The following is a 26,162-nucleotide window of genomic DNA, read 5'->3' as shown; positions in this document are numbered from 1 at the left end:
TGTGATAAGGAGAGTCCAGGATATTTGGCAGCAGGGGTGGGAGGTGGTCTTGCTGTGGTGGGAGAGGGGAATCTAAGTCACATATTGTTCCCACTCTGTGACACAGGCCACTGCATATCCCCGTCTGAAACCATTCCTCCTTTCCATCAATCTTGAGGGGTTCACTGAGCATCACACTCGCTGGGACTGAATGACTCCAGAAAAACTTTATGACCCGAGGCTTGTGAATTTTGAGATTTAGAACCAGTGTGGTGTTTCTCTTGGAATATTAATGAATCTCCCCTGGGTTGTGTAGGCACAAATGCCTGCCCTTGATACTTATCCTCTGTGTCTTGTTGCCTCCATCTGTCCTCCACTCCCCTGCCTGCCTCTGGCCAGCCGCTACCCCAAGTTTTCAGGGTCATGGGATACAGACAATGTGGTTTTAAAGGCAGCCCACAGAACAGGAGTTGAAGGATCCCTAATGTACTTTCCTCCCTGGGCCTGGAATGGCAGGGTAGGGATGTGGAGAAGCAGGAAGGAGGTGTTAGCGACTCTGGTGAAGGTTATTACTAGTGACCAGGCAGTCTGCCAGCGCCTAAGTTTTCTCTCTCCTTTATCTGTGTCCCCAATTCCTGTAAGAACTCTTGTTAACAGTTTATGTATCCTTCCAGAAAAATCATATACATAGTCCAACATATCTAATATATACATTTGTGTGAGTGTGTGATATTGTATGTTAGGATTCTATCACAATACTGTTCAGGATCTTGCTTTTTGTCCCCACCTAAGTATAATTTGTATGTCTTTGCCTATTAGCATATTCAAACTTATCTATTATATGAAAAAGCTACATACTTTTCCATTATATGGATCTATCATAATTTATTTAATTAGGACCCTATAGATGATGGAGAAGGCAAGGGCACCCCACTCCAGTACTCTTGCCTGGAAAATCCCATGGATGGAGGAGCCTGGTGGGCTGCAGTCCATGGGGTCGCTAAGAGTCGGACACGACTTAGCGACTTCACTTTCACTTTTCACTCTCATGCATTGGAGGAGGAAATGGCAACTCACTCCAGTGTTCTTGCCTGGAGAATCCCATGGACAGAGGAGCCTGGTGGGCTGCCATTTATGGGGTCCCTCAGAGTCGCACACGACTGAAGCGACTTAGCAGCAGCAGCAGATGATGATAATTTATATTATTTTCAATTTGTGATAGCAACTAATATCCTTGAATATACAGAGACATATTTATGAATGAAATTAGATCAGTTGATAGCAGGGGGACATAAGTATAAGTCAAAGATTAATACACTTAAAAATCTGATAGTCATTATAAAATTTCTCTAAAATTATTAATTTAACTTCCTACTAGGAGAAGGCAATGGCAACCCACTCCAGTACTCTTGTCTGGAAAATTCCATGGACGGAGGAGGCTGGTGGGCTGCAGTCCATGGGGTCGCGACTAAGCGACTTCACTTTCACTTTTCACTTTCATGCATTGGAGAAGGAAATGGCGACCCACTCCAGTGCTCTTGCCTGGAGAATCCCAGGGACGGCAGAGCCTGGTGGGCTGCTGTCTATGGGGTGGCACAGAGTAGAACACGACTGAAGCAACTTAGCAGCAGCAGCACTGTTCATGAAGATGCCAGTTTTTCAATCAATTCAATAACTCTAGGTATTAACAGTCTTCAGGTGGCAACTTCAGGTGCAACTGAATTGTTTTGATTTACATTCTTAAACTTTTGATAGAGCTGAGCATCTTTCCATATTTACAACCCCAATTTATTTTACAGTGAATTATCTAGTCATATAATGTGCTTGTTTTTCTTCTTCTGGATGCTATTAAGACTTTATAAATTAAGGAAACTGGCTCTCTGTTACAGTGTTGTGTTTTTCTTACCTTGTCATCTGCCTTTGAAAAGAAACAACTATAAGGAAAATCTTAAAGTAATTTTCTGTGCTTGCATGAGTCCCAGGTTTTATGTCATACAAACCCCTTTCCCCATTAAAAAATTGTTATTATTTCAAAAGTCAAAATCTGTTTTAACTTTCATTTTTTCTTTCTTTTGCATTGAAGTTTATTTATTAATATTTCATTTGGGATTTATTTTGATGTAAAGAATTTGGCTGGCATTCATTTTTATCAATTTCCCCCCGAAAGCATGTCCATGGTACTTACTTCTATCATTTATTGAATTATTTTTCATTTTATAATTTCTAAAGCCACTTTTATCATTCTTTTAATATCTATGTGTATCTAAATCTATTTCTAGGCCATTCAATTGTTTTGTCATTCTCTACTAAAAAAATTGTCTTCATACTAGTAAAGTAATGCTTAAAATTCTCCAGGCCAGGCTTCAGCAATATGTAAATTGTGAACTTCCAGATGTTCAAGCTGGTTTTAGAAAAGGCAGAGGAACCAGAGATCAAATTGCCAACATCTGCTGGATCATCGGAAAAGCAAGAGAGTTCCAGAAAATCATCTATTTCTGCTTTTTTGACTATGCCAAAGCCTTTGACTGTGTGGATCACAATAAACTGTGGAAAATTCTGAAAGAGATGGGAATACCAGACCACCTGACCTGCCTCTTGAGAAACCTGTATGCAGGTCAGGAAGCAACAGTTAGAACTGGACATGGACCAACAGACTGGTTCCAAATAGGAAAAGGAGTACGTCAAGGCTGTATATTGTCTCCTTGCTTATTTAACTTACATGCAGAGTACATTATGAGAAATGCTGGGCTGGAAGAAGCACAAGCTGGAATCAAGATTGCCAGGAGAAATATCAATAACCTCAGATATGCAGATGACACCACCCTTTTGGCAGAAAGAGGCTAAAGAGCCTCTTGATGAAAGTGAAAGAGGAGAGTGAAAAAGTTGGCTTAGAGCTCAACATTCAGAAAACTAAGATCATGGCATCTAGTCCCATCACTTCATGGGAAATAGATGGGGAAACAGTGGAAACAATGGCTGACTTTATTTTGGGGGGCTCCAAAATCACTGCAGATGGTGATTGCAGCCATGAAATTAAAAGACGCTTACTCCTTGGAAGGAAAGTTATGACCAACCTAGGTAGCATATTGAAAAGCAGAGACATTACTTTGCCAACAAAGGTCCATCTAGTCAAGGCCATGGTTTTTCCAGTGGTCATGTATGGATGTGAGAGTTGGACTGTGAAGAAGGCTGAGCAGCGAAGAATGGATGCTTTTGAACTGTGGTGTTGGAAAAGACTCTTGAGAGTCCCTGGGACTGCAAGGAGATCCAACCAGTCCATCCTAAAGGAGATCAGTCCTGGGTGTTCATTGGAAGGACTGATGTTGAAGCTGAAACTCCAATACTTTGGCTACCTGATGCGAAGAGCTGACTCATGTGAAAAGACCCTCATGCTGAGAAAGATTGAAGGTGGGAGTAGAAGGGGACGACAGAGGATGAGATGGTTGGATGGCATTACCGACTCGATGGACATGGATTTGGGTGGACTCTGGAAGTTAGTGATGGACAGGGAGGCCTGGCGAGCTGCAGTTCATGGGTCACAATGAGTCAGACACCACTGAGCGCCTGAACTGAACTGAACTGAACTAGTCTTTTATAATGTTAGTAGTTCTTTCTCATTATTCCTTTGAGAAGTTTATTTTTTCCTAGAATAATTTTAGCATCATTATATCTATCTCTTTAACTTATACCAACCTCAGTGGTATAGGTGTCTCAACTTGGAGCTCATTTAAGGATTCATCTATTTCCAGGTAAAGGTTAATATTTTGTCTAATTTTTACTTCCTAGTCTAGGGTCCCATGTATGTTAATTTCTGATTTGCCAGTATCCAAGATGCAGGTTACAGAAGAGTGATAAAATAATATAAAAGCTTTAACATCTGTTGATTTTAAAGTCAAGAGTAAGAATAATTTAAGCCAAGATACTCAATATAAAAAGTATTTTTGGACATCAGTAATTTCAGCTTTCATTAAGGTGAACAAATACCTAAGCCTTCAACATGTTCTACAAGGAAAAAACTTTATCTGCTGTCCTAGAATATATGAACAACAGGTTAAAGGGTTTATATTAATTCTTCCAGTTCTAAGGACTTTACTTGATATTCTATTAATTATCAGGCTGATGCAGCAGATGCGCAAAACTGGCAGAAATGCTTCATGTTCCACAAAACATGAAAATCTTTAAAAAGCCACATAGCTTTTTGCTGTATACACTACTTTATATTATGCACTCTTAAAGAATAAGTATACAGTTCCTTGAATTGAATAAGCAGGAGAATTTTTTTCATTCATATGAGATCAGAGTGTGAACTTACCGTTAGCATGTCATCACACTTCATGTCTGGTGTATCGCCATCTTCACTTTTATTGTAGAATTTTCGGAAAAAATTGAATGCCACAACAGTATATAGGTATACAACAACAGCCAATAAGCCAACAGTTAATACAAGCTGGAAAGCAATGTGATGTTGAACATACATTAGAAATACAAATCAGTGGATTTACTGACTAAAAGCTAGTGGAATCCACACCTTATAATCATCCTTTACTTATACCCTCAGTGGGGAAATCTATTTTCATGGTCTGTTTATTTTATCAAGTTGTCAGATTACTTTATGTAAAACTTGACTACTTGATTTACTAATAAATGCATACTATCACTGGAATATGAATAATCACTGATTTAGTGTCCTGTCCAAATTCAATTTGGATAATTATTAATTAATATTTATTTTAATAAAATTTAATTATTTAAAATAATTATGTAATCATTAATATTAATAAGCAGCTTAATAAGTTGATTTTTCTATTATCTAAATATTTGGTGGTAGATACTATACTAAATACTTTCTTTTCATAAGGTCTATTCCCTTTAAATAATTTACATTCCTAATAAAAACGATCTCATTTTTGTTATGATAGTAAGAGGGGTTGTAAATCATGTTTTCCTTCAATAACATCCTAAATTAAAATAGGAATTTCTTCTAATACCTGGAAGTGCATAACTGTTAATAGTATGTAATATACATATTTAAAAAAATAAAACTAAGAAGTCTGGCTTTGTTACTCTAAAGCAGTGATCAAAGGGAAAGACTCCTTTAATTATATATTTACTTTTTTGGCTGTGCCACATAGCATGTAGGATCTTAGTTTCCCCACCAGGGATTGAACCCACTCCCCCTGCATTGGAAGATCAGAGTCTCAACCACTGGACTGCCAAGTAAGTACTGGGAAAAACACTTCAAAACAGTGTTAGTTATTTGGTATTAAAGGCTAATTTTCTCGTTGTATAAATATAATTCACGGTTTGAAAGGTCTTCTTAAAGCTGTATGTAATTTTTAATTCCAAACTATACCCTATATATATATGCATGTATATATAAACACATTTTATAGAATATGTATATATATGAATATACACATAATTTGTATATGAATATTTTGGAGGCTACCCTGGGGGCTCAGATGGTAAAGAAACTGCCTGTATTGTGGGAGACCCAGATTCAATCCCTGGTTTGGGAAGATCCCCTGGAGAAGGGAAAGGCTACTCACTCCAGTATTCTTACAAGGAGAATTCCATAGAGAGAGGAGCCTGGCGGGTTTGCAAAGAGTCGGACATGACTGAGCAACTAACACTTTCACGTTCATGTATATTTTTTAAATGTGCTTTCCACCAAGCTGGTGAAAATACTTTTCTGGTTCCATCACAGAAATTCTAAACACACTAAAATACATTATTTTTTATGTCAACTTCCTCTGATTACACATACCCCTTATGTTGTGGCAGCATATATTAGGTCTTTGAAAAATCACTTTATAATTATCTGGAAAAAAACATGTCTTAATAGAGGGCTTAATTCACTCCTACCAATTAAGTACAAAGCCACTGTAAATTTTACATGTTTACTATAAGATCTCTATATCTCTGCAAATGGAAATCTGATACCTCAAAAAGAGAGGGAATAGAATTTAGAAACAAGCAAAGTTTAGCAACTGAGAATAGTGCTAGATTTTTTGTGTGAAAATACTCCACAGATTCAGCATCTCCAATTCTTTGAATATGCTTGGAGCTCAAAAGTAATCTTCTAACTTTTCAAATAAGCTTAGTATAGTTTTTGTCACTGGATTTATGCCGTGCCATACATACCATACTCATATTCAGAAACTAGAGTGACATATATAAGAACAGTATGCTGACATTTAGAAAACTAAAGGTCATGATAATGTGAATTTAACTGTGGACATAGTTCAAGGTTTTAGGAAGGGCACCAATTTTAAAATATGCTGGATTATAAAATTCTGGAAAAAGAAAGACTCTTATTCCAAGTAAATAACATAGAATGTGTTACCTCTCAGTGGACACTTGATAAATAGAGAATGAATTGATAAGTTTATTAATAATGAAAGTTTTAACATGACAAGTGTGTTGCATTAGAACATAAGCTGATTATCTGAAATTAAGCCAACTTTCCTCTAAGTAGGCATGACCTTGTCAAGTGTGAAACATTATTATTCATTTTGCCCAATATAAAAGTGGAGAAAAGAGCCCAAGAAGATCTGGTTTAAAATACTGTATTAAATTACAGATGCAGCATCTGTTTTATTACTAATGCAACTAGTGTGTTAGGATACTGCAGCATACTTTGGTTTCCTCACAGTATCAAATACAGCAAATATCATATTAGGAACAAAACAGTAACTATTTTCCTGAGAATTTACTGTGCCAGGGCCTGTGCTAAGACCTCCAAGTTTATGTTTTTATTTTAAATTCTCACAAAACCCTGGTAAGGTAGGTACTTTTGTTGTTTTCATTCAAAATGAGGGAGTTGAGGTTTAGGAATGGTAAGTAATTTATCCAGGGTCACAAAGCTAAATCAATCAAACCAAGACTTGAACGTAGGTCTAGGGGACTCTCAAACTACAAATCCTTATGGTTTCCAGGAGAAAGAGTACAGCTCCTCTCTCCACAAAAGCTTTAAAACCGTACACTGTATTTGAGGTTTGGTTTTACTCCTGCTGGAATATTTGTTAGTTTTTCAGTTTTTGCAGGGGAAAGAAAAGATAAACTTTTACCTGTTTGCCATTGTGAGTTACTGATGACAAGATGGTTCTTAACGTCTTGAATCCCATAGCAATGTCCAGAAGATGAGCAGCAAAAAAAAAGTTGTTGTAGTGTCCAAGAATGGACATGGTCATATACCAGGCAAGGTAGAGGAAGGACTATTAAGATGAAATGAGAGAAAAGAATGTCAGAAAATAGAATATATATTATTGTCAAATCTACTCTGATCTCATTGTAACTGCTCCATTGACTTTATCTTTTAATTATATATTCATATAATTCCAATTAGTTATATGAGTTGGTGTATTTTAATTTAGTTCATTCTGCAGAGTTCAATGCCATCCATTCTCTCCTTTACACCAGAGTGGTGGTTTTTATTTATTCTCCCACAGAGAAAAATGAATTGACTTACTATTCAACAGCAGCTTGTATCAGCCTCAGCGCTATTGATAGTTTAGGGCAGTTAATTCTTTGACACGGGTGCCATCGTGTGCATTATAGGATGGTTTGCAAGCAGCATTCCTGGTCTCTACTCACCAGTTGCCACTAGCATTCCCTTTTCCCAGTCATGACAACCCAAAATATCTTTATATGTTGCCACGTGTGGCTGAGTTGAGGTGACCTTCTTTTTATTCAGGGAAGCTGCTTCCACTGTTAGATGAAAAGCTAGCTGAAAGACACCTTACTAGCAGCTGACAAAAGATATTTCAAGACAAGTTTGAGCTCTTTGGAGGGTTCTCTAAGATACCCAGGATTCTGGGCCATGACTGAATGAGGCAGGGGTGGAGACAGAGGTTAAGAGTATGCGGGAGAGGGGTGTCACAGGTCTTTAGGAGAATGGAAGTAAGGGTCACTATAAAAGTCAGCGCTAAAATTGGAGTGAGATTTTTTGAGACTAAATGAGATGTCCAAGGAAGAAAGCACAGAAGAGAGAACAGCAGAAGGCCTTAGGGGATGTTCTTATGTTCCTTTCTGAGTGGATGTGAGAAGATGGCAAAAAAATTAAGAAGCAAGAATGAGGGGATGAGCTGAGATCTACAGAAACAATTGTAGTCAGTGTATTCAGCCATGTTTCACGATTCTCGCAACTCCCCGGCAGCAAATAGTAGCATTAAAAACAATTGACAGTAACAGTTATTTAAACTGAAAATTCTAAGATTCAAAAAATGTCAAGCTATTGAACCAATGAGATACTATAATGTGATTCTCTGCCTTGACAGCTGGTGGCTTTTAGTCATGGGTGATTTTTTTTCATAATATTTGTACATATATGTGGGTCCTATGGTTTAACTCATAGGCTCTTTGATAAGAGGAAGATCCATCAAGAAAAAGAACACAATAATGTACTTAACTTGGCAGAAACAAATGGATTGCAATCAATGTTAAGAAAAACTTTAAAAAATGTATTTAGAAGTTTCTAACATCTGTAAAAATTTTGAAGAATGCCATTGTTCAACTAAAACCTGAATGAAAATACACGTGAATTTTCATCTGTTTCATTTTCTTGTGTAAATATATTTTCATTTTAATCTTTCAGCTATTGAAAGAAATGGAATGAGAGATGGGCTGATGAATCATGTATTTCTGTGGGTTTTTCTCAGATATGGTCAATATTAAATGAACCGATATTTGAATAACTTTCTTAAGTAGTCGTCTTTCCACCTGCTTGAAGCCCAGCAAACTCATCTAATCAGAGTTCGTTTTACTTTGTGGTATTGAAGGTAGCTTACGTTGTCAGTGAAAACGACTCCTAGTTTCCACATCTGATACTTCACATCAATAGAGTTCAGTCTGGAAAAACAAAAGAATTTGTAGATATGTACATGAAGCAAAGGCTCACAGGCTTGCAAGAGCCTGCTGGCATTCACTCCCCATGGGATGGGGTAGGGCTGGCAACCATCTCAGAAGATTAGTTCTAGTTCAGGTGCCCGGGGAAGAGCTTGAGAGCTCCGTTGGACAATGTATTCCAGAGTTTTGTGATTTTTTTAGAGGAATCTTAGAAAACAAAACAAAGCATCAGTATATCTTCTATTATTTAAAAATAGGTTTTTTTGACCTTTTCTTTTCTCTACATTAAATGTAAGATAAACACTTTAACACTTATTCCTAAAAATTGTACAAATTAACCAACATAGGTATATCAAGACTTTCCTCCCTAACTTTCGCTATACATTTGTAACTGCATACCAACAGAATTATTTTTAGTTCAACTAATAAAAAACCTGCATAAATAGCCACATTTACTTTATAACTGTACTGATTTTGCCAGTGAACAGGCTTATTGGTTCTATTTTTGTTTCCTTTTGATTTCAGAAATGCCCCTTCTCACATCCTTCTCTATCCAAAAAGGAATTTAACCCTTCCCCTTGGTTCCCACAGCACTTTGCAGTCACCTCCCTTTATAATCATATCCCACAGTTTTGTAGCTGTAGGTGTGTATGTATGTACATGTATTTACACCTCTCTCACTAGTCTCTAAAAATCCCCATCACCAAGCACATTATATGATACAGTGTATCATATAATATTGAATAATGTTGAATGAATGAATTGCAACATAAATATTTTTGATCTTTGCAGAATAAAATAGACATGTATTAAAATATACTTTTCAGCTTTCTTTTTTCAGAACTTGCACTGGTTTATAGGGCTAGAAATTATAATTTTCTTCCCAATGCCTTCCCAACATTCTAGGAATTGATATAATAATACGATGTAATTTTTAGTGCGATTTTCAAAAGGGCTTCTCTAGAGTTCCTGTTTTAGTCTTTAATTACTTTTTTAATCATTTCTTTAATTAGGCCAATCTTAAGTTATAAGTGCAGTGATAAATAGTTTATCATCTAAAGTTGATTTCATAGGAGGTTTTTCCCCTTGGAGTTAAGGTTTAATTTACTTTAGCCTAGAATCTTTGACTTTTAAGGAAATAAAACTGTCTTTGAGTTGTAGTTTTGTGATTTTAAATAATCATTTTTAAAGTTTCATGAATATTTACAATAGGTTTCCATATAACAATACTTTTTCTTAAAAAGATAAACAAACTGGGAAGTTTGCATGAGAGCATAATTATATTCCATGAAAGCAATCCTAAATAAAATAAGGGTTTTATCAGGATGTCTGAATTTCCCATGGTAGTTTCGTGATTTAAAAATTTATTCTTAGGATTAGTTCTTTTCTATCCCTATCACTCGTTAGGGTAGCAAGTCGCTACCAACTGCATGAACAGCATTTTGTAGTACACAGTGCTCTCTTCTCATCAATGGTGGTAGTAACGCTCTCTGGGCAGAGCTGACTCCACCCTCAGGGATGCAGCACAGCTGATCTAGACCAGTCACGGCCTCCCCAGCCACAGGACTTGGTTCAGAGGTAAACTAGAAGCCAGAGAGCTCTGAGACATAAGCTCCACTCTCACTCCATGAAGACACATAGTGAAGAAGTATGCAGGCTTTCTGGCTGTTGGAGGCCATTCTACCCCAGGAGGTAAGTTAGCCACCTATTTAAATGGGCACATTTGTCGCTGTTGTTGTTTAGTCGCTAAGTCATTTCCAACTCTTTTGCTACCTCATGGACTAGCCCGCCAGGCTCCTCTGTCCATGGAATTTCCCAGGCAAGAATTCTGGAGCAGGTTGCTACTTCCTTCTTCAGGGGATCTTCCTGACCCAGGGATTGGACCCATGTCTCCTGCATTAGCAGGTGGATTCTTTACCATTGAGCCAACAGGGCAGCCCAAATGTGCACATACCAAGCCCTGTATATTTGATTGATAAATACATGCACACACAGATGCATGAATCATCCTTGTATGCAAATGTTCACATTAAGATAATATTCATATAGAAACCACATAATCTTTTAAAACTCCATCTTTTTAAACACTTTAATAAAGGAACACTACATGTAAATTTTTTCCTAGTAATGTGTGTTATTCACTAGCAAACTGTAATTTTATTATCCCTACTTAATGGTATTAATAAAGTCCACATTAATTTCTTGGTACTTTTCTCGTGGTCAAACCTGCAAATATTTACCATGTAAAACAGTGGAAAATTCCACTAATTTATAACTGTTCATAGTAAAACAGTAGTCTAAACTTTTCTGTTTTTTCAGACTTATTTTCCAGAGTCACAAATATGACCATGTAAAATGCATAATTCAGTGAAAGTGAAAGTTGCTCAGTCGTGTCCGACTCTTTGCAACCCCAAGGACTGTATAGTCCGTGGAATTCTCTAGGCCAGAAAACTGGAGTGGGTAGCCTTTCCTTTCTCCAGGGGATCTTCCCAACCCAGGGATCAAACCCAGGTCTCCCGCATTGCAGGCAGATTCTTTACCAGCTGAGCCACAGGGGAAGCCCATGTAAAATGCATAATTCAGTAAAACTATTTAATTCTACCTTGCTTATCAGGGATCTGAAAATGTTAGTGGGAAACTCAGCATACTTTTCACCACTATCCTTGTTTCACATGATATTCTAACATAAAGGTCTTAATGCCTAAGGGTTATCAACTGTGTTTCTTCTTATATATAGTGCTTTGGTCTTTAGGAAACATATTTGTTTTCTTAAAGTACCAGACAATACTTTAAACTTAAGTTCATCATTTCTGTTACACATTTGCTTATTGAACTACTTTTCAACTGGGTTCACATTATTTTTAAAGACTCAACTAGCTCTAACCAAGGCTTCAGAGAGAAAAAAAAAATGACCAAAAAGATAGGTCAGCCAAAGTGTCTTTTTTAATGCTAACTAAAATATTTATCTAAGACAATCTAACACTGCTCTACAGAACCTTAAATATTTATGTTTTCAAAGAAATCATCACATACCTAGTTGACTGATACCTTAAATACACCTAAATAAGGGACAGTAACCACTGTTTTTTCTAAAATTGTTGTGACTACAATAAGAAATTACTTTTTAAAAGCATGTGGGCTTTACATTTCTTTTCAGATTATAGTTGATTAAATTTGTAAAATAGAAATAGATGTATATATACATATACTCACACTACACATGTGTGTGAAAATCAGTCCTTGGTGAGGTCAACCAGTTTACATTCTCCTAGTTATATCATAACATTCCATACAAATACTATATAAGGGTGCCTCATTTTAATGTAAACTTTCTTAGTATGATGACATGGTACCAAGTCTTTGCTATTTAAATAAAATATAACAATTATAATAAAAGGATATGAACTTTGAACATTTCTAATAAAAGGCCTATATTGCTCCTTTTTCCAAAATAAGAAAATTAACTTCTTTTCAAATAGGAAGCTTTAAGAAAACATAGTCAAATATTATGTTTTTGTACCTCTGACTTCGACTTAAGTGGCATTTAGGGGTAAAAAGGCAAATCAAATGAAGAACATAAATCTTTTTTTCTTGCTTTATACAAATAACAAAAAAAGACATGTTCAAAAGTTATAGATTAAATCCAATGATTCCAGAGCTCAGAAGTACAAAGGCAGATTTTGTATATATACTGTTTCGCTCATCTCTCTATTCTTCTGACACTGAAGGAAAGGAAATCAATGCACTAGCAAATTCAGAAATGTATTCATTTTTCCTCCTTTCTACCTACATCTTGAATAGAGCAGAATTAACACTCACACAGCTGACAGGGAGCTGTCTTTCTTTGGCTTCTTCTTTTCCCGGGCATCACTGAAGTCCAAGGCAGCTTTGTCCATGCCAAGTAACTCGCTGATTCTGTCTCGGCCATAGAACTCTCCATATTTATCCATAACCTGGGGCAAGAATAAAAGCATTTTACAGACCTCCACCATTAAGTAGTCTCATCTATGTATGCACATACAAACATCAGAGTATTTTAATACATAATACATGTCTTACTTTCAAGTTCACTTAAAAATCTAACTTACAGCTCATGTTCTATGATCATATTGTTAAGGTCTAAGTGAATTTAACAGCATTTATTTATTTAGGGCATGCTGCACAGCACGTGGGATCTTAGTTCCTCGACTAGGGATTGAACTTGTGCCCCTGCATTGGAAATGTGGGGGTCTAAGCACTGGACTGCCAGGCAAGTCTACTTAAAGAATTTTAAATAATACCTAGCTGAAGAACATGATTTCTAAGGCAAGAGGAAGGCATGCAAATAGAAGAGGATGGGCTGAAGGAAATGGGTAAAGGGGTGGTGGGAGGTAATGGAATAAGGTAACTTCTACCAAATTCATACTTTATGTCGGGAATTATGCTAAGAATTTTGACTTGTTTTCCATCATGGGGCTGTTTCAATATGGAAGTTTCCTCTTATTAGCATCCTGCTCTGCAGACAAAGAAATTGTATCTTAGAGAATGTAACATGCCCAGGGTTGGTCAGCTTGGCAAAACAGCAGATGAGGAAGTCATCCAAGGCTGACTCAGCAAAGGTCTCCTGCATAGAGCACAGCACACCACTGGGATGGTCACGACATGCTGGTATTCCCTCTGTGGTCTCCACCTGAACCTGAAACCTTGTCACATCCTCAGGTCTTCAGTTAATTCTAGTATAGATGCTTTATCCATCACTAGAATCACTTCTTAGCAACCCCCCTTGATTGCCTTGCCCCTCTGTCCTGTCACATTTGCCTGGCTTTGCCCAAGTACTGGGTTTTTAATCAATGCTTAGACGTGGGCTCACAGATCACCTGTGAGCTCAGTACCTCTGTCTCTTATATAGCAACTCTTGGCCTAGGGTTTATATACCATGAGGATCCTACACATCAGTGAAAATGGAGGCAACAGCAAAAGTAATGAAAGAAATCCAGAAGGAGAGAGAACTGGCAGCAAAAGAGGGATAAGAAAGCAAGGAAAAGGGATGTAGGAGAAACAAAGGCACTGGGAACCAGAGGGAAAGGAGGGGGAATGTTAAAAGATTAGAGTAGGTAATGGAAAAAATACATAAATAGAAAGAAAGGATTAGCAGAAATTAAAATAAGCATTTTTGGAAAGTGTACAAACAGGTAAAGTGAAATAAACATAAAAGAGCAATGATAATTTAGAAGTCCTATGAATGTATACTATTTAGGTTCATTAAAACAATTTGTTTTGCATTATTCTCACAGTACTGAAAAGGGGCTGGGCTGATCTGAGTGGGAGTTCTTTAGGGGTTATATTCTCACCCAGGAGGACAGACTGGACCCCAGAGCAGGAACGCCCTAAAGAGTCTTAGCCGCAATTACAATCTGTCTACTTATCTGACTCTAGATATACCATTTCCTTTGGAGATAACTTAAAGTTGCTTCTTTATACTGTTAAATAATTAATATGAATAAAATATTCAAATAAACATGAATAAAATATTCAAATCTATTTTTTTTTAATTTAACCTGTGGCGGATTCATGTTGATGTATGGCAAATCGTCTATTTTAAGTTACTTAAAAATGATTCTTTCACAGCTCTGGCCTAATTTGGATGACTCATCTGCATTAGTGCACTGCTACTACTTTGCGGTCCCAAGGAGACAAAAAACTTGCACCAAAATGAAAATCAGCAAACATTCTGCTCCTTCCAACTAGAAAGTCTTGAGGGTTTTTTGTGTTGTTCTGTTTTCTTTAATGTGTTTCATTTTAAATGATGTACTTGATTTAAATTCTTGGCAAACTCTCTTTCTCCCCTCAGACTGGTAACAAAAAATTTGCAGCTGCTAATCACCAACCACCCTCTGAGTCCCACTAAACTGGTGGAATCAAAGGGGGAAAAGATCACTTCATTCAGCGGATATTTGTGGCCATTCTACCTCAGACCATATATATACCCTGGAGCTACAGCTCATTATGGTACATGGCATGAATTGATTCAGCTTGGCAACTGGAGGGTTCAAGGAATAAGAAGGAGCTGCAAAATAATGTTTACTGTATTTTACAATGTACAAGTACTGTGTATGCCTTGTTATATTTTCTTTAAAAAGTGATCTACAGTAAATAATATGTGGTAGGAAGAACATAGATAATCCTTGACTCTCAAAATCAGAGCTGACAGTCTTAACTCTCTGTCTTCTTCCCACCATCCTATGATGCAGTGTGCATCAGAAGAAAAAAACTATCAAAATAAAAAGGTCTTTTAAATTTATATAAAGTAAATAAAATTTAGTCGTCTGTTGTTATACAACTTTACTTCTTTATTGTAAGGGAGGATCCCAGCGCTGGTAACTTAGCTGTCTTATCAGAAAAGAACCTTCAGTCAGGTACCCAATCTCAGAGAAAATTCTTACCAGTTCTTTTTAATGTACAGGCTGAGCACTGTTTAATCACCTGAGTCAGAGGATGGGTGGATGAGCAATGCTTCTTTAATTTTTAGCTGCAGAGTATGGATTTCTTATGAAATTTTTCAAACTTATATTCAATCCTATTTCCATTTTGAAATGACATTGACAGATAAAGCATATCTCAATATCTCATTCTACATATGAGCCACAGCAAATTCAAATCTGAATTGCACTTTAGGAAAAAATAGAAAATGTAAAGTGCTCTAAGTAGTATTACCTTTCTTTTAACAAATTTGTCCCAGTAGTTGTTGGGAAATGACCTAAAAGATATAAAAGCACAGAAGTAAAACATAGTATCATTTAAAAAAATGATAAATAACAATATATTGTTTGGAATAAACAAAACCCTAAAAATAATATGTAAATGTGTTCTTTCATTCATAGAAATTACAATGCATTTTTCCCATCTTATTCTATAATTTTTCTATAAGAATATTAAATATTATTTTAAATGTTAATATATCCATGTAAATCACAAAACATATGGACTAATATTGTTATGGATAAAAATATGAACATGTTTATTAATAAGGAGTTATATTTTATTTATGTACAATATGTCAATATATACATTTCTTTGTCAATTGTCTTTAAAAATTAAAGTGTCTAAAAATCTGTCCTTGTTTCTCCTATGAAGTTTTAAAAAAAAACTCATTCCCACCTTGAGAAAATTCAAGGAAACTGAGCATATTATCATCACATGATCCTGGCATCTTAAGAATTCACCTAAGGGGACAGACTTGATTGGATTTAGTATTAGTAAATAGAGAAGGCAATGGCACCCCACTCCAGTACTCTTGCCTGGAAAATCCCACGGATGGAGGAGCCTGGTGGGCTGCAGTCCATGGGGTCGCTAAGAGTCGGACATGACTGAGCGACTTCCCTTTCCCTTTAAACAAAATATTGGGCTTCCCTGGTAGCTCAGAGGCTAAAGCGTCTGCCTGTAATGTGGGAGACCCGGGTTTGATCCCTGGGTTGGGAAGATCCCCTGGAGGAGGAAATGGCAACCCACTCCAGTATTCTTGCTTGGAGAATCCCATGGACTGAGGAGCCTGGTGGGCTACAGTCCAAGGGGTTGCAAAGAGTTGGACACAACTGAGTGACTTCACTTTCAAACAAAATATTGAGCATTTAGAGTAAATGTTTATGTGGCTATGTGCTATGGCTGGTCGCTCAGTTGTGTCCGACTCTTTGTGACCCCATGGACTGTGGCCCGCCAGGCTCCTCTGTCCATGGGATTCTCCAGGCAAGAATACTGGAGTGGGTTGCCATTCCCTTCTCCAGAGGATCTTCCCGACCAAGGGATAGAACCCGGGTCTCCTGCATTGCAGACAGATTCTTTACTGTTTGAGCTACAGGGTTGCCCTTCAAATGTTAATAACACACATATAAATCATCCCCATTTGAACTTACTAGAAATCATAACTTTTTAAGAATAAAAAAACTAATTACAATTAAAAAGAATTTATTTCACTAAAGTAGTATAAACTACTAGAAAATATTGTATAATTAATACCTCTGCTGCTGCTGCTGTGTTGCTTTAGTTGTGTCCGACTCTATGCGACCCCATAGACAGCAGCCCACCAGGCTTCCCGTCCCTGGGATTCTCCAGGGAAGAACACTGGAGTGGGCTGCCATTTCCTTCTCCAGTGCATGAAAGTGAAAAGTGAACGTGAAGTCGCTCAGTCATGTCCGACTCTAGCGACCCCATGAACTGCAGCCTACCAGGCTCCTCAGTCCATGGGATTTTCCAGGCAAGAGTACTGGAGTGGGGTGCCATTGCCTTCTCCGATTAATACCTCTAATAGTGTAAATTAGACTTCAATGATGGATTTATACTGAAGCAACAGATAGTCATTTGGATTTTGATCTTGTAAGGTTAAATAATTAGAACACAGAAAAAGCACTTGTTTTTCTGTCATATTGTACATGTCATAATGCTTAGCTAGGTATATGCCAGACTGCTGGATGATACCAATTAAAAATTTCCAAGTTAGATTAAACATGTGAAATCAATATTTTTGCCTTTAATGCTACAACCCTTTCCTTAATGAATAATTTTTGCTTCCTCTATGCTTTTTTGTGAGATAACCTTGCATTGCAGGTTGTGTACACACTTCCCTGAACACTGAGTAATGGACGTTAAGTTCCATTACTGCCGTGGAAATGGACTTAAAGCCATTTTTGATGGAGGAAATCAGAACACAGAGGGCAAAAATTGATGGCATCCATTAAGAGGATGATGGAGCTTAGTCATTTGATTTTCTTGGCTGAATATATAACTATTATTCACTTCTGCTAAACTTTTGACAAATCTGCAGGAACTCTGGCAAAGTATTTTACGTCCTGAAATTTTCTGAGCACAGAAATGTCTCATCTAATTCTTTACTCACTGTGTGTTGATTACGAGTCTATCCCACTGGCCTTTAATATCATCTTCTGAAGGCTGTTCTGTAATATAAAGCCCATCAAATTCCAATTTTCGAGCTACTTCCTTTTCTCGCTTAAAAATAACCAGTGGGACCTACATTTGAAAAATAAACATGTTAAAATTAGTTTACATTAACTGGCATCTCTTGTGGTCACTATCTATACAAAACAGCTTTTGGAAAGAAATATTTCCCATGTTACTTCCAGGAAAGTAAAAAGTGAGTGAAAATGAACCAGCCATATTTAGGCAGAAAGAGGCATCTAGAGGTTCTAGAAAAACAGAAGATAGTGTAGGTATATGTATGCATATGCTTTTAAACACAGAGAGATTCATAGATAATTTGCATTAATGAAATAAATTTTAAATATTGAGAAAAAGATTATATAAAATTTCTTTTCTTTTGCATATAATATATATATATATGGATGCAATAAAAGATAGCACTGTTATAATGTTCCAAAATGCATACTTTTAAAAAATTTTAGAGCTTTGAAAAATCTCTTTAATAACTGCATGCTCAGCATGCCTATATATGCTATTTTGAAATAAATTTTAATTTCAACATCAGCAAAATTGTTTGTCAATTTGCCAAAATGTGTCCAGAATTTACTGACACTCTTTTCATATGCACAGAGTTTACACAAGACACAGATGCAAAAAAGATGCAAATATTGTGCAAGTATCTAAGAACACCCCCCCACCCCCCGCTCCCTCTCATAAAACAAGGGAAGGAAAGGGAGGTACAGGTGTTTCTGAAGAAAACTTTACATTCTAATCATTTACTCCGGACCCTAGTTTTTCAAAACTCTTGTATAAGCTTCCCAATCAGAAGCAGGGAACAGTGAAACAAAAACCCTGCAGCATAACAGTGCCATGTTAGGAAACGATAAAAGAGGTTTGCAAAGGTTTGAAGCTCTGAGCACTTGGAGAGACAACCTTGAGTTCTATTCACCAAACTATACCACTCCCTTAAAGGGTCTAGGAATGAAGCTACACTGTTTTCTGGGTGATGTGTGACAAACTATGAAGCATTTCTGCCAAGGATGGTGAGAAATACGTGCCTAATAGCAGAATAACTGAAATGACTCGGAGGTCGAATATGATCTATTTCTAGAATTTTTACTACACTGAACATTGCTAGTTACATAGTGGGTTGGTCACTGCTGTGCTGTCAAGTTATAGGCAAAATTTTCTATATGTGAATAATTACTGTGGGTGAAAAACAAAACATAACTACAATGTGACAGCCACATCCCCTTCCCAGGGCAGCCTGTAGCCAGTGACTGGTCAACACAGAGCTCTAAAGGCCAGGCTCCAATGCCCCCAGCCCAGGACCACCCTGAAAGGGTGTCTCAGCTTCAGAACAGAGGCTGTGACATGCCCTGTTGGGTCTGTACTGTAGCCCCACTGTTCTCTCTTCCCCATGCTGCTTCTTCCCTTTGCCCCTCAGGTGTTGATGGAACAGTCCCTAAGAAACTATGTGTCTGCAGTTTTCATCTCAGAATCTGCTGCCCTAGAACAGCATGCATGCATGCAGACACACACAAGTTCCTTGGTGGCTTACTATCTTACTTTCAAGCAGTAGTATCCAATGATGCAGAAGAAAGAGATGACCGTGTGCAGAATGGCTAATATCCGCAGTGTGGGCTCCATGTAGCCACTGCTCTCCTCCAGCACATAGTGCACTGCGATGATTCTAGGCGAGCTGCTGTCCAAGCTGCTAACTCTGGCGTTTTCACTTGAACTGCGAGTGGGTAGTTCCTTTCCTTCAACCACAGAAGAAGTGGAGACCTGATTCAAACCATTTAGAGAACAGTCAGTTCATTTTCTTTAAGAGATCAGGGTAAACAAGAAACAATGGAAACTCAGACTTATCAGCAAATAGCTGGATGTTTAGCCACCCCATGATGAAAAGACTAAAAGCATAGGCTGAAAAGATAGCTTTTCAAAAACCGAGCACGGGGAACTATATTCAATATCTTATAATAACCTATAATGAAAAAGAATCTAAGAAAGAAAATATATGTGTACACACACACACATAAATGAATCACTTTGCCATAAACTGAAACTTAGACAACATTGTAAATCAACTAAAATTCACTAGAAAAAAAATGGCAAATAATGATCATATTTTAAAAATTCCCTCTAGTCTAACCAGTTACCAGGGTTAAAATGCATGCAGGGGAAAATTATATGGCTAAGCTGTCTTGTCAATGATCAAAAGAATTTAATGGAATACAGATATGCCATACCAAGATACATGTGACATATTCATACATGTGATATATCCAGCCAAATCTGGCTATAAGTATTGTGGGCAAACCCTCTAAAATCCCATATTCTTCAGTGGGGGCATTTCTCAGTGCTAAGGAGCTAATCTAGTTTTGCTGTCCTAGACAGTCAGTGATGTGCCTAAAATTCAGGTTTTCTCTTTCATCAAAATACATTTCATAAAAGGTGTTCATGTGCTTACTAGTGGATCTGTCAAATCATTACATTCAATTCAGTCTATTTGTAGTTTCATATTGGTTATTAAAAGACTAAGGCGTACATACCTTATAAAAGAGCAAGATGAAATTGATCGCAAATGCGACAAATAAGGCTAACATTCTCATGTTGTAGAAGTTGCGAGCAAAATAGTTCTGAAGGTGAAAAAAATTATTAAAAGGTCATCGGCGGATTCATCTTGATATTTGGCAAAACTAATACAATTATGTAAAGTTTAAAAACAAAATAAAATTTAAAAAAAATAAAAAAAAATAAAATTCAAAAACAAACAAACAAAAAAAGTCATTGAATCAAGAGATTTGAAATTTTCAGGCAATTGAAATAAAGCATTCATACATTTACCAAAAACTGTTTCTTGAGGGCCTACCATTTATTAAGTCCCATATTTGGTGCTATCAACATAATAGTGAATAAGAAAACTTAAACCATCACGGAGTAGACAGATAATAAAGAAGCCACTCACAGATTAAAAAATAGCCTAATTTCAGGGAATGGTAAATGCTATGAAGAAAAATCCACCAGACTAAGGACTTAGGGAAGGGGGTACTATCTGGATGGGTGGTCAGGGGAGGTTCCTAGGAGGTGACATCTGAGCTGAGGCCCAAATGCCACAGGGCAATAATCAAGTGAACATCTGTGGGAAGGGAACGTCATAGAAAGAGCTTGGAGGGCAAAGGTCCTGAATTCTGAGTGATGCTGGTGTATTTGATGGATAGTGAGGAGGCACCACAGTGGGAGGAGGAGAGAGTGGGAAGGAATGAGGTCAGAGAGGTGAGAGGGGGACACCGTTCTGTAGGCCTTTGATAAAAAGTCTGTGCTTTGTGCTGTGGATAATGGTCACTACACAGATGTTATGTGTGTAAACATTTATCCAGCTGAGCTGTACCATTGAAGTCTGTAGACTTAACTGTTGCTTGTAAGGTATATCTCAATAAACACAAAAGAAATGTTAAAAAAAGAAAAAGTGTTGCCTCTTACAGTGCAGTGGTTCAGTGTCTGATTGCTGGGACCATACTCCCTGGGTATGAAGCCTGACCCCACCACTTCCTCACTGCAGGATGTGGACAAGAGACTTAATCACTCTTGTAAGCATCACTTTTCTTATCTGTAAAGTGGGGATAACAAAATCTGTCTCGTAAGTTTGTTATGAGGATTAGATAAGTTACTATAGGGGAAGGTAATCATTAATCTTATTATTATAACTGGAATTACTATTTTACTATAAATGAGATGGCAAGTTCTTGAAGGAGCTGAAGAGGGCTTGATGTGATCAGATAATGATTTGGAAAGATGATTCCAGCTACTGTGTATAAAGTAGACTGGAGGCATGGAAGGCAGGGGACCGGTTAGAAAGTTACTGCAGGATGCAGAAAGAGGATGTTGGTGGTGGTGGTTTGAACCAGTGGTGGCTGTGGAAATGTTAAGAATTGGGAAGATTCTGGATATATTTGAAAGAGAGAGCTGAGAATTATTCTTGGATTTATCTGAGGTAGGAAAAAGGAAAGGATTCAAGAGATGGTAACTTCTGGATCCTGGGGTCTGAGCAAGTAAGTAAATGCTTGGTGTCATTTATTGAGCTATGGGGGAAAAGTACAAAACACTGATTGGAGCAGAAGTGGGTTTAAGTGAAAAGATTTGGGGACATACCAAGAATTTGTTTTAATATTAAGTGCAAGATGACTGCTGCTGCTGCTAAGTCGTGTCTGACTCTGTGCGACCCCATAGATGGCAGCCCACCAGGTTCCCCTGTCCCTGGGATTCTCCAGGCAAGAACACTGGAGTGGGTTGCCATTTCCTTCTCCAATGCATGAAAGTGAAAAGTGAGAGTGAAGTCGCTTGTGCATGCAAACAGGTGTGCAAAGAAAGTGATGGTGCAAAGAAAAACAGGAAAGAAGGCACCTCTGGGACAGAAGGATGGGGAAAAAACCTACATTACTTGCTTTGTTCAACTGTGGTTACACAAACTCTTCAGGAACCCACTGGGGCTGCTACAGCTTATCACAGCGCCTGTACAACCTCACACCCTAGCCAGACCACACGGGCAGCCATGGCCACTGTGACAACAAGCCAAATCATGGATTATCCAGAGTTACCTCAAAAACATTTGCATTCTGTCTACTCTTTATTAAATAATACAGGAAACATACAATGTAGTTTAAGAAAGCATGCTGCTCCTGCTGCTAAGTCACTTCAGTCGTGTCCGATTCTGTGCGACCCCATAGACGGAAGCCCACCAGGCTCCCCCTTCCCTGGGATTCTCCAGGCAAGAACACTGGAGTGGGTTGCCATTTCCTTCTCCAATGCTGAAAAGTGAAAAGTGAAAGTGAAGTCTCTCAGTTGTGTCCGACTCTTCGTGACCCCATGGACTGCAGCCTACCAGGCTCCTCCGTCCATGGGATTTTCCAGGCAAGAGTACTGGAGTGGGGTGCCATTGACTGTAAATTATTTAAAATATGTCATATATATACATTTATGTACAAGCAGTTAGAATATATCATGACTGAGAACAATCCATTTTCCTTATAGGTGAAGTTCTATATTATATGAGTTTTTGCTCTTTTTTTTTCCCCAAAGGTTTAATGATTTTGCCTTTCAAATGGCTTTATTATGGAGTGTTGTTCTTAATTTCTAGGTCTGACATTTTTGGTCAGTACCTCATGTAGGTTTATTTGAGACATTCATCTCCCAATCTTTTCCTATTTATATGATACAAATATATCATATTTATACACATATACATACATACTCATATAAAAGGTCTTTTAGACAAAATTTTTAACAATTCCATCCTGTATGAATAGGAATAGAGAACTACATCTTCTTTGTTTTCCACATATAAGCAGATATTTTATTAACTAAAGGAACATTTCTGAAAAATGTTTAGGATACTACATAAAGAACTATCTTCTCCCTCTTCTTTCATTTTACTTATTTCCATTTTAAGAATAATTTCTAATAGATCGTCTTCTTATCATTGGAGAGTTGGCTCACTGCATTAATATTTTTATAACTGGAATTTTAATAAAAGGGCAATTCAAGAAAGATTGACTAACCCCACTCTGAAACATCAAGATGAATTACTTGTCCCCTAGAAGATCTGTTTTGCTATCATGTATTGCAGAGCCTTACATAGTGTCCTGCAAAGAGGGAGCCTTGGGGTATGTTCATTAACTTACCCTTAAAATGTCCTTTTGGGAAGATGCTGGCAGTCACTAAGTCATGTGGTCTCAGGTCATGTGAATGTGTGCAGAGATTATGGGTTTGACAATAGGGAGCCATGGACCAAGACACTGATTTTAACATATAAACACTAAGATGGGCAAACACAATATACGTTCAGGGCTGACTTGGTTCCCTGATTACCACCCGAGGGAAGGTCAGTAGATATTTACTGCACCCGAATGATTATGGTCTTACAATATATCAAAAACAATATCATTCTAAAACATCTTACTAGAAGTTTCTGTTGATAGGCTATGATTTTCTTCCAGAATGCTGACTCAGGAACTTCTGGCTCTCCATATCTGTGTGTGTGGAGCTGCCTCAGTTTTTGTTTACCCTTGTCTTCTTTGGCTTTTTCTTCTTTTTCTCCGTCTTCTCCTCTATGAATGCAAATGAGTGAAATATAAACCATCCAGACACCAAAGAACTGAACAAGTTTTATGCCAAAATATATAAACATACAAGTATTTAAATCATAGTATCAGTTTAAATAACTGATACCTCTTCTAATTTAGAATTAGGGGTAGAATTTCTGGCTTATCATAGCCTCTTATATATGGATAATTCTGTGAAGTTCAGCTCTAGAGGACATCTTACAGGCTTCAATTTTCTTTGTATCTCTACCCATCATATTCCTTTCCAAGTGTAAAATGAAATAGTTAACTTAAAAAGGAATAATGGAGACTTTCTTTTGGTTGTGACTTTCAACATACCTTATTTTTCAATTCTGATTTTAATGTTCAGTCTCTAACACTGACTAGCTATTAGGATTTAAAATCAGAGGCATATGCATTTGGTTGTTGACAGATATAGAGAATGTCAATATGTTGATTCTGCAGACAATAATGGAATTGGGAGCACTGAAATTTGATACCTAAACCTCTCCAGGTACAAAATACCAAGCCTTCATGGAGATGCATTTATGTACATATGTAATCATATATATGTAAGCCACATGATATAACTCATACTTAACCCATATGAGGCTTTTCCAACATTATTTTTAACATTTAAGAGTCGCCACTGAAATGACTGTCAAACTCTGTTACGTTTGTCTCTGTTTCATTGTTATAGTCCTTTACACGGCCATTTTTACAACTGACCCAACCGTGCAAGATCTGTGACAATGAATGGCTCTGACTGTGAAGAATAGACAACAGTGACTCTCATATGAGGCCTAATTCAAACGAACCAATGGTAAAAATACACCTTTGAGACAATAAAGGAAGCTTGAAGCTTAAATGTTTAGCAGCTATTAGACAGTATTTAAAGAATTGCAAATTTTGTTTAGTGTAAATAGAATGATAAATATGGTTCTTTAAACAGTCTTTAGCAATTAGTAATGTATACAAGGTACTTACAGGTGAAATGACATGGTGACTAGTACTCTCTTTAAAACAACTTGTCCCACAGAAGGCCCCAAAATATGTGTGTGTGTGTGTGTGTGTGTGTGTGTGTGTGTGTGTGCATGTGCATGTGGTGGGGATGGTTGGCAGAAGAAAACCTACATGAAACAAGGTTAGCAAAATGATAATAATTATTAGAACTAAAGTGAAAGTGAAAGTCGCTCAGCTGTGTCCAATGCTTTGCAATGCCATGGAATAATATAGTCCATGGAATTCTCCAGGCCAGAATACTGGAGTGGGTAGCCATTCTCTTTTCCAGAGGATCTTCCCAACCCAGCAATTGAACCAGGGTCTCCTACATTGCAGGCAGATTCTTTACCAGCTGAGTTACCAGGGAAGCCCGTATTAAAACTAGGTGATGGGTTTATGGCTGTACATTATAACCTTCTCTCTTTTGTATGAGTTTGAAAATTTTACAGGCTTCAAGTATCTTTGTGTCTATATATTGCATATTCCTTTCAAAGTGTATGATGAAATATTTAACTGAAAAGAAAATAATAATGATGACTTTTTTTGGCTGTGACTTTTCAACATACCTTGTTTTTTAAATTCTGATTTTAACGTTCAGTCCTTAACAATGACAAGCTGTTAGGGCTTAAAATGCTTCTAAATTTTCTCAAATATCTTAGAAATTAAAAACTATGATTTTCCCTGCAAAAGTGTTAAATTACTCAAAAGGTTAACTCTAGTAATGTCAAGCATGCATGTGAAAAAGTTGAATAAAACTGTTTCCCCATGAAAATATTAGAAACAAGAATTATTTCTGAATTATTCACTTTAATATTATTTTAATGTTATAGGTATAACTAAATTAACACAATTCTAAACCAACATTTGTCTAATCTAGGGGGGAAAAAACAGACAATGAAAACAGGCCAAAGAAAATAACAGAAAAGAGGAGAAAAATAAAGTGCCACGCGAGAACAGTGGCACTTATGCAGTTAAAAATTTGCTTTCTCCAATTTTAAAAATATGCATATAAAACTGTGCAAACTTGGGGAATGATGTAGGTTTCCATTGTTAACTGGAAGCCAATTTTATAGGAAATTACACATTTTCATTGTTTCATATGCAGCTTTTTATGTCTTAGTAATGCATTTATAACTGTGCTCTCCATAGCACCAAGACTGTAGGTGAAAATGAAGCTTCCTAAGCCCCACACCAGCCCTGCTGACTCAGAACCTGTGCAGGGGCCCAGGAAACTGTGTCTTTATCAGACTCTCCAGGTGGTTCTTCAGCAGGTGGCCCTGGGACAGTGTGTTGAGGACCACCACTCCCTAAGAGTCTATG

At 37.3% G+C, this 26,162-nt stretch overlaps 1 protein-coding gene across 1 annotated transcript in view; it reads right to left on the bottom strand.

Moving 5' to 3' along the window:
• The window catches only part of RYR2 (ryanodine receptor 2), a 764,447-nt gene that overhangs the window by 32,627 nt on the left and 705,658 nt on the right, over nucleotides 1-26,162 (bottom strand). Inside the window, exons 94-102 of the mRNA XM_055589046.1 lie at nucleotides 23,699-23,846; nucleotides 20,292-20,378; nucleotides 19,306-19,524; nucleotides 17,696-17,826; nucleotides 15,520-15,562; nucleotides 12,646-12,779; nucleotides 8,769-8,829; nucleotides 7,050-7,196; nucleotides 4,292-4,426 (exon numbers count right to left, since the gene is read on the bottom strand). Coding sequence (XP_055445021.1) covers nucleotides 4,292-4,426; nucleotides 7,050-7,196; nucleotides 8,769-8,829; nucleotides 12,646-12,779; nucleotides 15,520-15,562; nucleotides 17,696-17,826; nucleotides 19,306-19,524; nucleotides 20,292-20,378; nucleotides 23,699-23,846 — 1,105 coding nt within the window. The remainder of the gene's footprint in view (nucleotides 1-4,291; nucleotides 4,427-7,049; nucleotides 7,197-8,768; nucleotides 8,830-12,645; nucleotides 12,780-15,519; nucleotides 15,563-17,695; nucleotides 17,827-19,305; nucleotides 19,525-20,291; nucleotides 20,379-23,698; nucleotides 23,847-26,162) is intronic.

The sequence above is a fragment of the Bubalus kerabau genome, chromosome 1 (genome assembly GCF_029407905.1).
Source record: "Bubalus kerabau isolate K-KA32 ecotype Philippines breed swamp buffalo chromosome 1, PCC_UOA_SB_1v2, whole genome shotgun sequence".
Classification (NCBI taxonomy): domain Eukaryota; kingdom Metazoa; phylum Chordata; class Mammalia; order Artiodactyla; family Bovidae; genus Bubalus; species Bubalus kerabau.
Note: the sequence above shows the minus strand (reverse complement) of the source record. Positions and strands in the feature narration are given on the sequence as shown.